Source organism: Pipistrellus hanaki, assembly GCF_964339955.1.
Source record: "Pipistrellus hanaki genome assembly, chromosome: X".
NCBI lineage: Eukaryota > Metazoa > Chordata > Mammalia > Chiroptera > Vespertilionidae > Pipistrellus > Pipistrellus hanaki.
This window is the reverse complement of record NC_140524.1, coordinates 86201961-86217995: the sequence shown is the minus strand read 5'-3', so window position 1 is coordinate 86217995 and position 16035 is coordinate 86201961. Positions and strand designations below refer to the sequence as shown.

The 16035-nt window shown below is 38.0% G+C and overlaps 1 protein-coding gene across 12 annotated transcripts in view; it reads right to left on the bottom strand.

The window, feature by feature from the left end:
* TAB3 (TGF-beta activated kinase 1 (MAP3K7) binding protein 3) overlaps positions 1-16035 on the bottom strand; it is a 74150-nt gene that overhangs the window by 23556 nt on the left and 34559 nt on the right. For 10 of the 12 annotated variants that reach the window (XM_084869588.1, XM_084869589.1, XM_084869583.1 and 7 more), the window contains 3 exons: positions 11246-12671; positions 10138-10298; positions 2978-3071 (listed from right to left, as the gene is read on the bottom strand). In XM_084869588.1, the coding sequence (XP_084725714.1) occupies positions 2978-3071; positions 10138-10298; positions 11246-12671 (1681 nt within the window). Of the gene's footprint in view, positions 1-2977; positions 3072-10137; positions 10299-11245; positions 12672-15515; positions 15537-16035 lie in introns of those variants that run through there. The other 2 variants (XM_084869584.1, XM_084869586.1) reach the window with 2 other exon arrangements.

Genomic DNA, 16035 nt, shown 5'->3' with positions numbered 1-16035 from the left:
ATATATTTTATAAAGTTTAGATTAGAAATTATATAAAAGAAATTCATATAAAATGTCTCGAGAGCATAAAATAAAGACTTAGAAATGCTTAACCACCAAAAAGAGCTCTTTGTTGCTCAATGAAGACCAAAACACAGCTCTTCACTTATAAAATCTTAATAGTGGTTTCCCTTGCAGGTCCTATTACAAATGCTTTTATCCATTTGGCTATGCTATTTTAAGATATTTTCTGAAAAGAATTCCTATGATGGCTCATGAAAGCCACAATGCTATTTTGATATGCTAATTGGATCTTTTTATGCTTTATGATGCTGCATATGTATTTCTTCAATTACTTACGTTACAGATGCTGTTCTAATTTCTAGATCCCATTAGGCTTATTATAAATATCCTAACCAAATGTTTAAGTATTTGTTTTGCTTCAAAGAACACACAAGCAAAAAAAAATAAATAAATAAAAATCAATGTTGTCTTCTAATATAGTAGCAATAGTTTGTATAGCCCCCACATTATGCATAGTAATTCTTTCATTGCTGAAAGCGAGTAGGCTGTAGAGTAACTATGGTTCTGAAAATAACTTTAAGGGCACCTAAGTAAATTGTTCAACTTTCATATTCAAATTTACTTTTACTCAGATAAGTTCCATATTTTTTTAGGTTCCCCTGTTTCTACTGTTTAGGCTTGTCTAAAAATAGCAATGTGGTACTTTATGTATATCTCTTAAAATACAGTAGTAGCTCTCTTAGCTGCCATAATTAAGAACAGTAACACGAATTAAGAAAAATTACACACCTACTTTAATGTAACAAAACATATAAATGTGGCCAAAACTGGTTTGGCTCAGTGGATAGAGCGTCAGCCTGTGGACTGAAAGGTCCCAGGTTTGATTCTGGTCAAGGGCATGTACCTTGGTTGCGGGCACTTTCCCAGTAGGGGGTGTGCAGGAGGCAGCTGATCGATGTTTCTAACCCTCTATCCCTCTCCCTTCCTCTCTGTAAAAAAATCAATAAAATATATTTAAAAAACAAACAAACATATAAATATGGCTATATTTTAATGATGGGCCAAGATCTTATCTTGTCTGTTGACTGGGGATTCTGTATTTTCTTTCCTATATAAACTACATCTGTGATGAGCTAAAGTATGGTGAGCAAACTTTTTCTGTAAAGGGAGATGATAAACACTTTAGATATTGTGGACCTGTAATACAGGTCTCTGTTGCAAGCCCTCAATTGTGCCATTAAAGCACAAATGCAGCCTGAGCATCGACTGTGAGGTCATGGTTTGATTCCTGGTCAATGCACATGCCTCGATTGCTGGCTCAATCCTCAGTGTAAGGCGGGCAGGAGGCAGCCAATCAATGATTTTCTCTCATAATTGATGTTTCTCTCTTCCTCTCTGAAATCAATTAAAAAACACACAGAAGCAGGCAATATATAATAAAGATAGGAAGCAGGTCCTGGCCAGTTTCTCTCACATTGATATTTCTCTCTGTTTTTCCCTTTCTCTTCTATTCTTAAAGCCAATGAAAAAATATCCTCGCGTGAGGATTAAAAAAAAAATAATAAAAATCAATACTAATAAAAAGGTAATATGCTAATTAGACCAGGAAACCTTCTGGAAGACCTTCTGGACATCCTTCCAGACAAAGCCATGGTGGCGGGGCTGAGGCAGAGCGGTTAGGGGTGATCAGGCCAGAAGGGGAGGGCTGTTGGGGGAGCAGGCCGGCAGGGGTGGGAGGGGGCAGTTGGGGGCTATCAGGCTGGCAGGCAGAGTGTTAGGGGTGATCAGGCAGGCAGGTGAGCAGTTAGGAGCCAGCAGTCCTGGATTGTGAGAGGGATTGGGCCTAAACCAGCAGTTGGACATCACCCGAGGGGTCCAAGATTAGAGAGGGTGCAGGCCAGGTAGCGGGACACCCCCCCCCCCCGCATGAATTTCATGCACCAGGCCACTAGTAAATAAATAAAAAGACAGGCAGCAAGCCAATTTGCTGAACCCTGATCTATAATTTCTTGTTTTTGTTTCTTTAGCACCCTAGCTGGTTTTGCATTCAGTGGTTAGAGGGTTGGTCTGCAGACTGAAGGGTTGCGGATTTGATTTGGGTCCTGGGTAGGGGCCCTTGTGGGAGGCAACCAGTTGATGTGTCTCTCTCACATTGACGTTTTTCTCTGTCTCTCCCCCTCCTATGCTCTCTCTAAAAATAATTAATGGAAAAAATATCCTTGGGTGAGCATTAACAACAACAAAAAAGGCATTTGCCTTTAATTTTTATAGGAAGAGCAGCTTCTCCTGCCTTCATGCCAATTTAGTAACTGGCATAAACAGGTTTAGGAACTGGCACAAGTGACTCTTGGTAAGCAGACAATTGCACTGATGGGAGCAATAGTAAGAACATCTTGACCCTGGTGAGCTGGGTAAACAAAAGTCAGTTAAGAGAGCTTCTACTGTAGAACACTTCTATAAGAAAGCAAACCCCCCCAAAAACAAAACAAAACAAAACAAAAACCCCACCACAACAAACAAAAGACCCTCAAACTTTAAGATATAGCTGGATGTTTTAACAGGTTACATTAAAAATGGCAAATGGAAATTACTTTAAAACTGAGAAATCGATATTCTGATTTGGGAGTCCCTATTTTTACAAATATTTAGATGATTCACATAATATGAACTTACTAAGTTTTAGAATTAAAACTTATAAAATCAACTTATAAAATATATACAGTAAATGACTAAAAGAAGATAAATACAGAATTAAAACAGAATAGTCTTAATGATGAAATTACCAAAGTAAAACTATTTTTTGATCCCCCAGTCCAATCTATTACCATGGCTGGAGTGATCTCTTTTACCAGGATTATAATCTTATAATGGACAAAAACTATTTCTTAAATCTATAAAACCAAAATGATTGCTATTTAAGCAGCTTAAAACACCACACTATTACTTATGGTTTACCAAATAATCAAATCTATACCTCTAGATTGAAGGAGGTCAACTTCTTTCAGTGTACAGTCAACATTTATCTGGAGTTGTCTGTTCATGCTTCTCAATCTTGTCATTTCCTCAGGCTAGTAAGAAAGGACCCAAAATAGCAATTGTGGGAAAGTCATTATCAAGCCCAACATTTAAGAACTGCTATTCATTTTAATTGTTCTGATTGGTTATTACCAAGAAGATGGCCTTAATCCATAAGAGGGCATGATTAAGAAGTCTTATAGTTTTCAAGGAATAGTCAGGTAAAATGGGGACATCAGTATGGCCACGTATAAAAAATCTGCATATAACGTGGCAGGCTACAATACTAGACTGTTCTATCATACAAAATACTACCATTTTAATTAGAGAGCACTGATAATGTTTTATTTCTATGTTTTCATAGTAAGGGAAACTGTAGTAAGTAGGAACCTTTTAAACAAGCCACATCCATGATTTTAATTTTGTCTAGGGATAGTTAAAATTACAACGGTATTGCTCAGCCACTATGGCTTGGTGGTTGAGTGTTGACCCATGGACCAGGAGGTCAGGTTTGATTCCCATTCAGGGCACATGCTCAGGTTACGGGCTCAATCCCAGTAGGGGGTGCACAGGAGGCAGCCAATCAATGATTCTCTCTCATCAATGATGTTTCTATCTCTCCCTCTCCCTTACTCTCTCTGAAATCAAGAAAAACAGTTAAAAAAAAAAAAAACACATTACAACAATACTAATTTTAATTAACACTGAGTGCCAGGTACTGTGTTCACCAGATTTCTCTCATTTTTTCCTCAAAACAATTTTTCAAAGTAAGTACTAATATCACACTCAATTTATACATAAGGATAGTGGAGGCCCAGAGGTTATATAATTTTCCCAAGGTTACCAACCTACTACTTAGGCCTTTCAGGACATACATGAGACACTAAAATGTGAAGAGAGTCCTGTTCTTCAGTTACAGTTTTTTGGAAGCCTTCATTTCCTCTGACATTCTAAATTCGTTTACTATTTTACATATATGTACATGAAAAAAGTTAGGGTTTAGACTCCAGAGGCATAGGTACTGAAGCTTTCAGCACAGCCTGGATATTAACTCAGTTTCTAAGATGATTCTGTAAAGTAAAAGATAAAAATCTGCTATGATAGGAAAACAAAATAAAATCTCACTCTTGAAAACACGTATTTTGCTAAAAACTAAATACATTGTAAGAGTGAATAAACAAGAGCAAAAAGGGTTATTTTCATTCACAATAATGCAAGATCTTATGCTTAGGAGGTATTACTAGAATAAGTGGGAATGCTCTCTAAATTAGCAGGTATCAAAAGTTTAAAATAGTAAGAGCTACAATCCCTTAGAATGCCAGAGGAACATAAAAGTCATTTAGAAACATTTATTAGGGACTGCTTTTCTTTTCTCATTCCTATGGTAAATCATGTGACTGATGCTATCTTCCTAGGAATATGTGAAAGAACTATATTCTTCGAATATAGTTTGAAATAGAAAACTATTTTTCTTTGTAGAATCATATCAACAAAGTCAAGTACCTGAAGGAGCTGATCTTTCCTATATATTGGGGTGGGAGGAAATGTTTTAGCCAAGGTGTACCTGAATAGTCAAGCTCTGTAACTAAGTATGCAAATATTATAATACACTTTATATGAAGAGACTACTGCACATTTGCTTATAACAACAACAATAACAACAAAAGCTCTTATCAACAGGCTCATTTCCAAAGACAGGAGAACCACTGGAACTCACTAAACTGTTTAACTATAAGATTCCTATGTCCTTTTCTGAAGCTTCTGATTGAGGGGGAAAAGCTATTTTTGAACATCATTACATTTGTCAAAAAGTACAGTTTTTCATGTAGAAGGGATTTTGAGATTGGCTGTGCATAATTTACAGTTGTTTGTAAACTACCAGAATGTTTATAGCTACACTTTTTTTTTCAAAAAGTGATATATCTTGAGCCTACTGTTTCAGCACTTTAGGAAGCTGTCTCACAGAGACCAATGTTGAAGACCACTGATGGCCTTAGGTGCCTTGGCCCCAATTATGCATCTGAGAATCAAAGCTGTGGGTTAGTCCGCAAGCCCAATTAGTCAGAACAAGACGAATGGGAGAAAAACTTGGGGGAGTGGGTAATTAACAGCTCTCTGCCTATTAAAATCTTACTTCTCCTTCAAGGTATAACTTAGATTTTCCTCTTCTCCATGAAATTGTCTCATCTTTGAACATTACCAGCAAAAAACTAACATTTCTATCTCTGAGCTGGGAAGCATTTAATATTATTTATTATTCAGTTGGCAAGCACTTCTGATTTACTACCTTTCTCTCTCTCTGTCTCTCTGTCTCTCTGTCTCTCTGTCTCTCTCTCTCTCTCTCTCTCTCTCTCTCTCTCTCTCAGACACACACACACACATTCACAGACATATGTATATTTTTTTACATACAGATCTCTTTAATAGATGGCATCTCTCACAGCCTTTAATACAATGCTTTGCATATAGTAGATTGAGAAAAATTATGCTGGGCATGCATCTTATACTTTTGCCCTCCTTCTTAGCTCCTCTAAGTTTCTGTAACTGTACACAGAGTTGGTCAGGAGTGTGCATTCCAGTCTCATTAGTCACACTTTTAACAAAATTTTTATATACTGCTTGATAAAAAAAAAAAATTCATTTGAAAACATGAAGGTAGCAATCAATACACGCTCCATAGCAAAAAAGTCAATTCTCTATTACATAATCCTATGTGACTAGGACAATGATAAGTAAGGATAGCCATTTACTGAGCACCTACAACATGCCAGCCATTTTACATACATTTGTCTTTTTATTAAAGTGTACTTGTTATAATTCCCTTTTCTAGTTATGGAAAATCAACTGCAGAGAAATTAGATATAACCTGTGAATGCTAGAGCTGTTTTGGCTCCAGAGCCTATGCGGGCACACTCTTTCAACTGTCATGTGCCTCAAATGAGCCTGAATGAAGGAAAAGGAGATTCTGACAAAATCCTTTGTTTTCAGATTTTCTATATATGCCTTGTGTTATGCATGTTCCTGAAGTTAAAAGGAAATTATTTTTATAAAACACTTCAGATTTGTTTATCTCAAGTATATTTTCCAGTATCTTGCAACCAACATTTATTTTATACCATTTGTTGAACATTATATAAATTGTTTAATGTGTTATTTAATCCTAACAAAAATTCCATCAGTATAACCAATGGACACAGACACTGGGGAAGTGGGAGCTTGTCTGGGGTGGGAATGGCTGGGGGAGGAGGGGTGTCAACTGGGTTAAAAGAAGACATATCTAAAATTTTAGACAAAAAAAAAAAAATGAAAAAAATAGCCCTGACCGGTTTGGCTCAGTGGATGGAGCATCAGCCTGGGGACTGAGGGGCCCCGGGTTCGAGTCCAGTCAAGGGCACATGCCTGGGTTGTGGGCTCGATCCCCGGTGGGGGGTGTGCAGAAGGCAGCCGATCCATGATTCTCTGTCACCATGGATGCTTCTATCTCTTTCTCCCTCTCTGAAATCAATAAAAATATATTTTAAAAAAATGAAAAAAATAAAAAAGTACAATCATAAGAATAAAAAAGGAGAAACAATTGTAATAATCTGAGCAATATTTATTAAATTGAAAAAAAAAAGAATTAAAAAAATCCCATCAAATGGGTACTGGCATATCTATATATATAAAAGCCTAAGTGACCATCCAACTGAATGGATGACCGAACAGGCATGTGGGGCGACCAGGCCGGCAGGGGGGTTAGTGAGGGATGATCAAATGACTGAACAGTAGGCTGTGTGGGGTGACCAGGCTGGGAGGGGGGACAGTGAGGGGCGACCAGGCCAGGTGAGGATGGCAGTGAGGGGGTGACCAGGCTGGTGGGGGTGGTGGTGGTGATGGTGGTGGTAGTGGTGGGGAATTGGGGGCAACCAGGCCGGCATGGGGGGCAGTAAGGGGCAATCAGGCAGGCAGGCAGATGAGCAGGTAGGAGCCAGTGGTCCCAGATTGTGAGAGGGGAGTCAGACATTCCCTGAGAGGTCCTGGATTGGAGAGGGTACAGGATGGGCTAAGGGGACCCACCCTCCTCATGCACGAATTTCGTGTACTGGGCCTCTAGCATTATAATAAGGAAACAAGCATTGCCCTAGCTGGTTTGGCTCAGTGGCTAGAGCGTCGGCCTCCTGACTGAAGGGTCCCAGGTTTGATTCCTGTCAAGGACACATGCCCGGGTTACAGGCTAAATCCCCAAGTAGGGGGTGTACAGGAGGCAACTGATCAATGATTCTCATCATTGATGTTTCCATCTCTCTCCCCCTCTCCCTTTCTCTCTGAAATCAATAAAAAAATGTATTTTGAAAAAAGATAACAAGCATAGAGAAGGTTACATATCCAAGGATATATGAGTGACATGAGAGCAGCAGAAGTAGGATTCAAGTTCACGCCTGAATTGAGAGCTTACTGACTTAGCCATAATTGTCCCTCAGCCATGCAATCCTAATAGTCTTCCATTTTACTGTAGGGCCTAGGAGCAGAAACACAGGGGAAATCACACACTCAAATTTCTCACTTCTCAAATACTATCACCCACACGAGCTATCAATTTCTGAAGTTTGCTGATGGCTACATGGGGGCTACATAAGAGTTCAGTTTTATTATCTTTGAAATTCTCTATAATAAAAAGTTAAAAATAAATTACAGCCCAGGACAGCAGTTTTACCAAGTTCCTCTTTTTTCTAAAGTGTCATCAATAAAAGCTCTCACCTAAAACCTGGGTTTTTTAGAAACACTAACCTATGCTACATTAGACAGTTCTCTACTTCCAACAACAAAAAAACCAACAGGGCTTTATTTAGTAGGGGTTATCACACAGCAGTGGTTGACAATCAAAGCTTATATGGTTTTGTTAGAGAAAATAACTTCTTTGCTAAGAAAGTTGATGCCCTACAAGTACCTAAAGGACTCCCAAGTGCCCAAAAATCACAGGTGCTTTCTTGTATGAATTACATTCTTCAGTATCTCCCTCCATCAAAGGATTCAGTTAAGATTTCAAGTGAGAAAAAATGAGGCAGAAATATCACCTTTCAGTTCAAGATAGTTTTGTAATAGTCTAAGAGTTTTTAGTATTAGAAAAAAATTTCACTAAATTATTAAATATTAGAGGCCCGGTGCATTCCTGCACCAGTGGGGTCCTTTTGCCTGGCCTTTGGGGATCAGGCCGAAACCAGCTCTCTGATATACCTTGAGGGGTCCCAGATTGTGAGAGGATGGTTCCCAGAATTGGGCTCCCTCCTTTCTGGTTCCAGGTGTGTTACCCAAGAACTGCAGCTGCCAAGTCACTGCAGCTCCTGTGTTCAGTGTCTGCCCCCTGGTGGTCAGTGTGTGTCATAGCTACTGGTTGGAGCATCTGCCTCCTGGTGGTCATTGTGCATCATAGCTACTGGTTGGACAGTTGGACAGTCCCTTAGACATATATATATATATATATATATATATATATATATATATATATGCCTGTTTCTCAGCCCTGACCCGTGTGGTTCAGTTGGTTAAGTGTCATCCTGTGCACTGAAAGCTTGCCAGTTCAATGGGTCAGAACACATACCTGGGTTATGGGTTCAATCCCTGGGTAGGGCACGTATGGAAGGCAGCCAATACATGTTTATCTCTCTCTCCCTTTTCCTCTCTCCTAAGCATGTCCTTGGGTGAGGAAATAAAAACAAACAAAAAATATGCCTGTTTCTCAAAAACATCTACTGGTTCCACATGACCAGCAGAATAAAATTCAAACACTTCAACCTAGTGTTCAATATCTAAGCCCCATTCGACCTATGAACATGAAACTGTTAAGACATCAGAAATCTCAGCTTATGTGAGAGAAAGAACTGTTAATTGCTGCTTCCTGAAAGTCTCTATCTTGACTTCAAATCTCCTTTGCCTCATGTTCTTTTCCTTTCTAAAATGGCTTCCCCTTTCCTCTCTGCTTATACAATATTATACTGTTTAGGGCAGTGGTTTCTTACCCTTTTTTCCTTCAATCTGTTTGTAAGAGGCCTAACATATATGCCCACTTCTCTAAACTTATAAACTTTGAGAGAGAGATTACCCTTAGTTTAGAGAGGGTAATAAAATGAGGAATGGCTCTGAGAAAAAAGTAGAGATTGGAAAACAGGCAGGATTTGTACATGCAGAGTTTTAGAATGGCATTCCAGCAGGAGGAATATGATAGAGCAGAGAAGTGCACTGAGTATAAACAGAAACTAGTTAACATATGAGTTCTCTTATAGGTTGATGGATCTATTCTTCCCACCAGCAGGTATGAACTAAGCACCTAACATTGGACCATAATCACAAATTATGAAATATGGTTGTTGACTGAACATTAAAAGGTCAAATTATAGGTGGTTGGATCAGAGAAAATCTGTGATGTCCCAATATTTTAGAGACTTGTTTCAAAATTTTCAAAACTGTTTAAGATCTTTATTAAATACTAGAGGCCTGATGCACAAAACTCGTGCAAAGGGCTCGGCCCTTGCAGCCGCAGCTTCATCTAGAAGGTTGTCCAAAAGGATGTCTGGCTGTCTAGTCTAATTAGCATATTATGCTTTTATTATTATAGATTAACCAACATGTTAAAACTATATTATTCAAAATCTTTTCATTAGAGTAGTTCCTGTTAGGACTATTGTCAATACGATTATTTTAGTTTCTACAATTATTTATACATAACAAAATTGCTCTGCCTTAATAAAGTCTATAGTCAACACTCCCAAAATTCATATTGATCTCACTGTAGCTCATATAAATTAACATACTTAGAAAAATAATTTTTTAATGCTTGGAAAAATATGTATGTTTAGAAGAATTCACGAGAACAATTTATGAAATATTTGCTCAGGGTGCACTCTTCATTTCTATTTTGACACAATGCAATTTTTGTAAATGAGATCTATAGCTTGATTATAATCATCAGTATTTAAAAATACTAATGAGCCTATGGAATTCATACATATGAAAAAAATAAAGCATCAAATTATTTTAATTAGAATTATTGAAAGCGAAAGTTCTTCATCTACTGTGTAAAAACAAAAAACTCTGTCAGATAGAACACCCCCAACACATCCTATCCAACACATCCCAACTTACCGTTGGACTCGGAGTGGTGCAGCTGACCCTTCTGAGCCGTCTCTGCATTAGGTCATGCTCCATACCGTTAACTTCAGCCTTCAATCGTTCTAACTCCTCTTTCTCAAGTTTCAATTGCTTTGCTAACCTCTCCATCCTTGCTCTCTGATGCAACAGCAAGGCTATAGCATTACAGATAAAGTAATTGCAGAGAATAATATTGAACAAGTGAGCAGGAAATTTCTATATGCATAGCTAATATACAGAATACCTGTAAGGAACCCTGTAATCCAACTTCAATTGGCATTAATTTTCATGTCTTTCTAATGCTAGCCTATGTTCATATCTGCTTTAATTTCGCTTGTAACTGCTGCCAAAATGACATTATCTATATGTCCCTCTTGTTCTGTTATCCATAGTTTCCCTAAAATTCTCCTCATTTTAAATACCAGGCATACTGATGTTCTTTTCATTAAATTCTGATGTCTTAAAACAATCTGAATAGACTTTTTAAAAACTCTATTCTATTTACTAGCACTTAGGTCCATTTTTAATAAATAATTCTTTATTGTTGAAGGTATTACATATGTCTCGTTTTTCCCCCACTGATTCCCTCCAGACCGCCCTACCCCCCACCCCAGGACCTCACTGCCCCATTGTCTGTGTTGAAGGGCCATGCATATATACTAAGGTCCATTTGTAATCTAACAATGTTCTTCATTATCAATCCAACTTCTTATAAATATTGCATCCTTCAAGCCATCCTTTTAGAAAAGGCTCAAATTCTTTCACCTTGATAAACTTTAGTCTAGCCTCTATAAATCTTTTCCCCCCATTCTGTATTTTTAACAGTATTGATTTCACTAAAAAATTATTTTTCTCACGACTGTTCTTCCTAAAAGAACAGTCAGTAGTGACTTATTAGGTTACTACTCTACATTTTCATATTTTAAAATTAAGTCTGTAGATGGCTCTCAAGCACTAACTTTATTCTTAATAGCAATGTTACTACCCACTATTTAATAAACAGTACTACTAAACATCTAATTAAAACTAAATAGCTAACATTTATTCCTTCATTTCCCACCCCAACCATAAAGATTAAATTTCATAAAAGGGATAAAAGTACCTTGTGTATAGGCATAGTCATCTGATCCAGAACTAGAACTCCTGTGATATTTATGGCTTCCCTTTTCTCCCAAAGGGCCTGGTATCATTGAAATAGGCTGAATAGGTTCTGGGGCTGCAGAAGGTTCTTCTTGGTCCACTAAATTTAAAAGGTTTTCAGTCGTTGCTCGGCCTACGGTAATTTTAAAAACTGTAGTTGGGTTTGGTATTACCCGAGGAGATGGTGATGGAGCGCATGAAGGTCCAGTTGGCTGTGTATATGTAATATACACAGGATTAACACTAAATGGAGGTTTTGGTTGACTTGATATCCCTCTTGAAGGAGAACTTGAGGGTGGAGTGGTGGCTGTGTACAGCGAATGCTGATTCCGTGGAGACGGCTGATTACTGATAGGTGAAGGACTCCTTTGAGAGGGTTCAACTGTAATTTCTATCTTCTTCATGGATCCTTTGGGTAAGCTAGGTGTTGTATATGGGAGATAAGCTATTGAATGGTTTCCCTGTTTGTGATAGCTAGAAGGTCCTTGTTGATAAGGATGAGGTGGAGTAGTTGAAGGACTCGGGGGCATAAAGACATGGGAACTCGGGTGGCCCAACGGTGAAGGTTGCACTTGATGTTGTGGAGAGCTGTAGGGTGAAGGACACTGCGAAGGAGGTGGCGAATGGTAAGCAGGCTGAGGGATCTGTTGTTGTTTGGGAGAATACTGAGAAGGTTGATAGTTCTGTTGATGTGGATAAATAGGTAGAGGACGTTGGCTATAATGAGACACTGGGCCCTGTGGTGAAGACTGCCATGGGGTACTCTGAGGAGTTCGTCTTCCGGATGGACTCTGAGATGTCTGTCTAATATAAATAGAACCAGGAGACCCATAGAGATTGCTTGGAATTTGTGGAAGGATTTGTAAAGCTCTTGGTACAGTCTGTCCAGAAGGGAGGTTTTGGGATACTGTAACAGTAATTGGATTTGTACTATACCGAGGTATGTGCATGTATGAAGGAGGTGAAGGCCCTTGCATAGCAGACGGATTCATTCCTGTTTGCATCGAAGATGGCTGTTGAGGTGGCTGTGAAGGAGGAGTAGCTGCACTTCTGTTCTGTTCATTCATAAAAAATGGATTGTAGTTTGGAGTAGCAGCCACAACAGCTGGGGCTGAGTGTGGTTCCGGAACTAAACATATCAATTGTTTACCTGCTGCATGCTGTGGATCAATATGTCCATCACTTGAACTATGTACCAGTGTTCGACCACCATTAAGTTGTGCTCCATCTCCTGGGTGGTAGCTACTAGGAGAATGGATTCCCAGGTTAATATGCAAAAGGCGATTTCTATTGATTCTGTTGTCTTCTGGACTATGGTATTCCATATATAAGTACTTGCTACTCTCCTGGGAAAGGGCTCGGCAACAGGCTTCAAGATTGTTGTTATTCTAGGGAAGAAAATTGGTTAAGGTAAATTGGCAAAATTAAAAAGTCCTAACCGTGGAAGTCAAGCTTTGCCTGAGAGTTATGCAAATATGATTGTCACAGAATTAGCAGAGAAGAGTATTTTAAGCACAAAATTCTTCATGATCATCTATCCTGAAAGGGAGATCTTAAACGATAATTTTATAGACATTTAGTTTACATGACTAGTGCTACCTTTATTGCTACTGAAATATAAAGTACCCACTAATGAACACTGTGACTCAAGCCCAACTTTTCTGACTCCAATTCCAGGACTCATTTATACTTGTCACATCTCAAAAAATTAAAATGTTGGGCTAATCTTGTATTCGCCACAATTACTGCAATATATAAGTATAAATAATAGCCATCATTAATATTTAAACATGAAAATAACCATGCTTTAGTTTTCTAAAGGCACTGAAATCACAAAAGAAAAAAACTAACAAGCAGCCTTCACTTTTCTTTTAACCAAAGTTATCCCTATATAACTTCAACTGTCTCTATCACTATGAAAGATAAAGCTAAACAAAGAAATCAGTAAAAAAAAAAAAAAAAAAGGCCACTTTTTGAACTATGACGCCAAGACTTTGCCAAAGTTACGGTGATTTAACACAAGACCAGGTCTTGGCTGACTTAATGAAATTCTTCACAATTTTACAGTCTTTTTACTTGATGAAAGGTAGCTTGGTAAACTTTCAAAATCATTTAAGGATTTTAATTTTTTGAGTTATACACACACAGATAAGATAATAGCAAACATTTTAGATGTTCCAATCGACAGTAATGAAACTATTGATATTAACAGGTTCTCTCTTTTTAAATTTTAAGATATAAGATAGTTTCCATTAAAATATAAAATTCAGACCTACATTATTAGCCTAAAACACTATTATTCATTGATTTTGAAATAATCTGTTTTCTCCCCCTGGCCAGTGTGGAGTGTCATCCATCTTGTGCACAGGCAGGGCTGGGTTCGATCAGGGTGTGTACAGGAGGCAACCAACAGATGTATCTCTTTCACATCATTGTCACTCTTTCTTCTTCCTCTCCCTTTCTCTCTAAAATCAATTAAAAATATTTTATTGTTTTCAGAGATGGAGGGAGAGAGATATAGAAACATCAATGATGAGAGAGAATCACTGATTAGCTGCCTTCTGCAGTCCTCTTACTGGGGATGGAGCCCGCATCCCTGGCATGTGCCCTGACTGGGAATGGAACCATGACCTCCTGGGTCATAGGTTGATGCTCAACCATTGAGCTTCGCTGGCTGGGCTCTAAAATCAATTAAAATATTTTTAATTAAAAAAAAATCCTGGTCAATGTGGTTCAGTGGTAGAGCATCTTCCTATGCACCAAGAGGTCCCCAGTTTGAGTCTCAGTCAGGGCACATGCCCAGGGTAGTGGGCTCGATCCTCAGCAGGGGGCATGTACAAGGCAGCTGATCAATGTTAATGCATCAATGGTTGTTTCTATCTCTCTCTAAAATCAATAAAAACATTAAAAAAAATCTTAAAGAAATAATCTATTAATGTTTCTTAATTATCACTACCTTCTCTGTAGTTCTGCCGAGAACTACCTAAGGTTAAACCTAAGACAGGACATACAACGCTACAATTTTAGTTATTAAAATTTATTTCAGAGAGGAAGGAAGAGGGAGAGATAGAAACGTCACTGATGAGAGAGAATCATTGATCGGATAACTCCTGTACTCCCCCTACTGGGGACTCAATCCCTGATCTCTTGATTCATAGGTCATTACACCAGCCAGGCAATGCTGCAATTTTAGAGCTGTGAGAACTCTTAGGTTTCATCTACTCCAGAGCAACTCATTTACTGATAAGAAAAGAGATGCCTGGAAAATTACATGGCTTGACAACAAGTACTTAACTGGTTAATAGGAGAGCCAGGTCTAGATTCTTAGTTTCCTGGCTTGCAATGCTCTTTCCCCCAAATCGCAACAATGTCAGGGAGAGGATATTAGGCCAAAAGTACATTACTATACTAAAGCTTTAGGGAGCAATAGGAGATTTGGTCAAACAAACCTTTGCAAAATGAAGTATCAGAAATTTAAAGAATTAATGTTCTAAACATTCTACAAGTAAATTTTATCCTTTTCCTTATATAAAGTTTTTATGTTTTTAATCCTTACCAGATAATATTTTTTCCATTGATTTTGAGAGAGAGTAGTAGTGGAGAGAGAAACATCAATGTGAGAGAGACACAGATTGGTTGCCTTCAACAGGAGCACTAACCTGGGGGGTAGGGATTGAGCCTGTAACTGAGTTATGAGGTACCTGTCCTTGACCAGAAATTGAACCTGAGACCCTTCTGCAGGCTGATGCTCTAACCAGTGAGCAAAACGGGCCAGGGCATATAAATCCCTTCCTCTCTGAAATCAAATTCAAATACTTTTAAAAATACTTTATGATCCACAGGAAAAAATACACAATGTTAAATTTTAAAAAGAAAATAATTAGAATTCAAAGTCTGGGTTTCTTCTTATCTTTCTTGGAAATCATGCTGATCAAGGGAGAAAAGCTAGATATTAAGCAAAATTGGAGCCAAAGGATTCAAATATCACTTACATAGCTGAAGGAAAAAAAATATGAAAAGTGAAAATAAGATTATCTCCTTAAAGTATTTTTATAAACCAATGGATTAAGAGGAGAACACAAACTTGTGAGTTTTATTTGAAACCTAAAGCAGTTATGGACACTTCACTATTTGACATTTGTATTAATGGTCCAGAAATTTCATATTTTCTACACTGAAATAGGTAGCCTAATTAGTATTGTTGCAAAAAGGACCAAAATTCAAAATGATACAAAGTTAGTTTTGTCAGCTTATTTCAAATATGTCTACAGTGACAAGTTGAGTAAATTTTTCTATGAAAAAAATTTAAATCACAAAAAAAGATATTTAAGTATTTTAAAAAGAATACCACCAGAATAGATTCAAATGTCATATTTAACCTGGTAAATAACTTACAAAAAATGAATTAAAAACTTTTCAAACAGCAAGCATGAAGAATAAGACAAATTAAAACTGTTTAGTTAGCTGAGACCGGTTTGGCTCAGTGGATAGAGCGTCAGCCTGCGGATGAAAGGTCCCAGGTTTGCGCAGGTTCAGACATTTGGTGTATGTGCTTGGCTGAGGAGCCAATGGGGCGAAGCTAACATCTGTGGGATTATGACTGAACGCCTCTAAGTCAGAATCCCGCCCAGGCGGGCGGAGCCTCGGTTGGAAAAAAAAAAAAAACAGTTAAAAAAAGAAAAAGAAAAAAAAAAGAAAGGTCCCAGGTTCGATTCTGGTCAAGGGCATGTACCCTGGTTGAGGGCACATCCC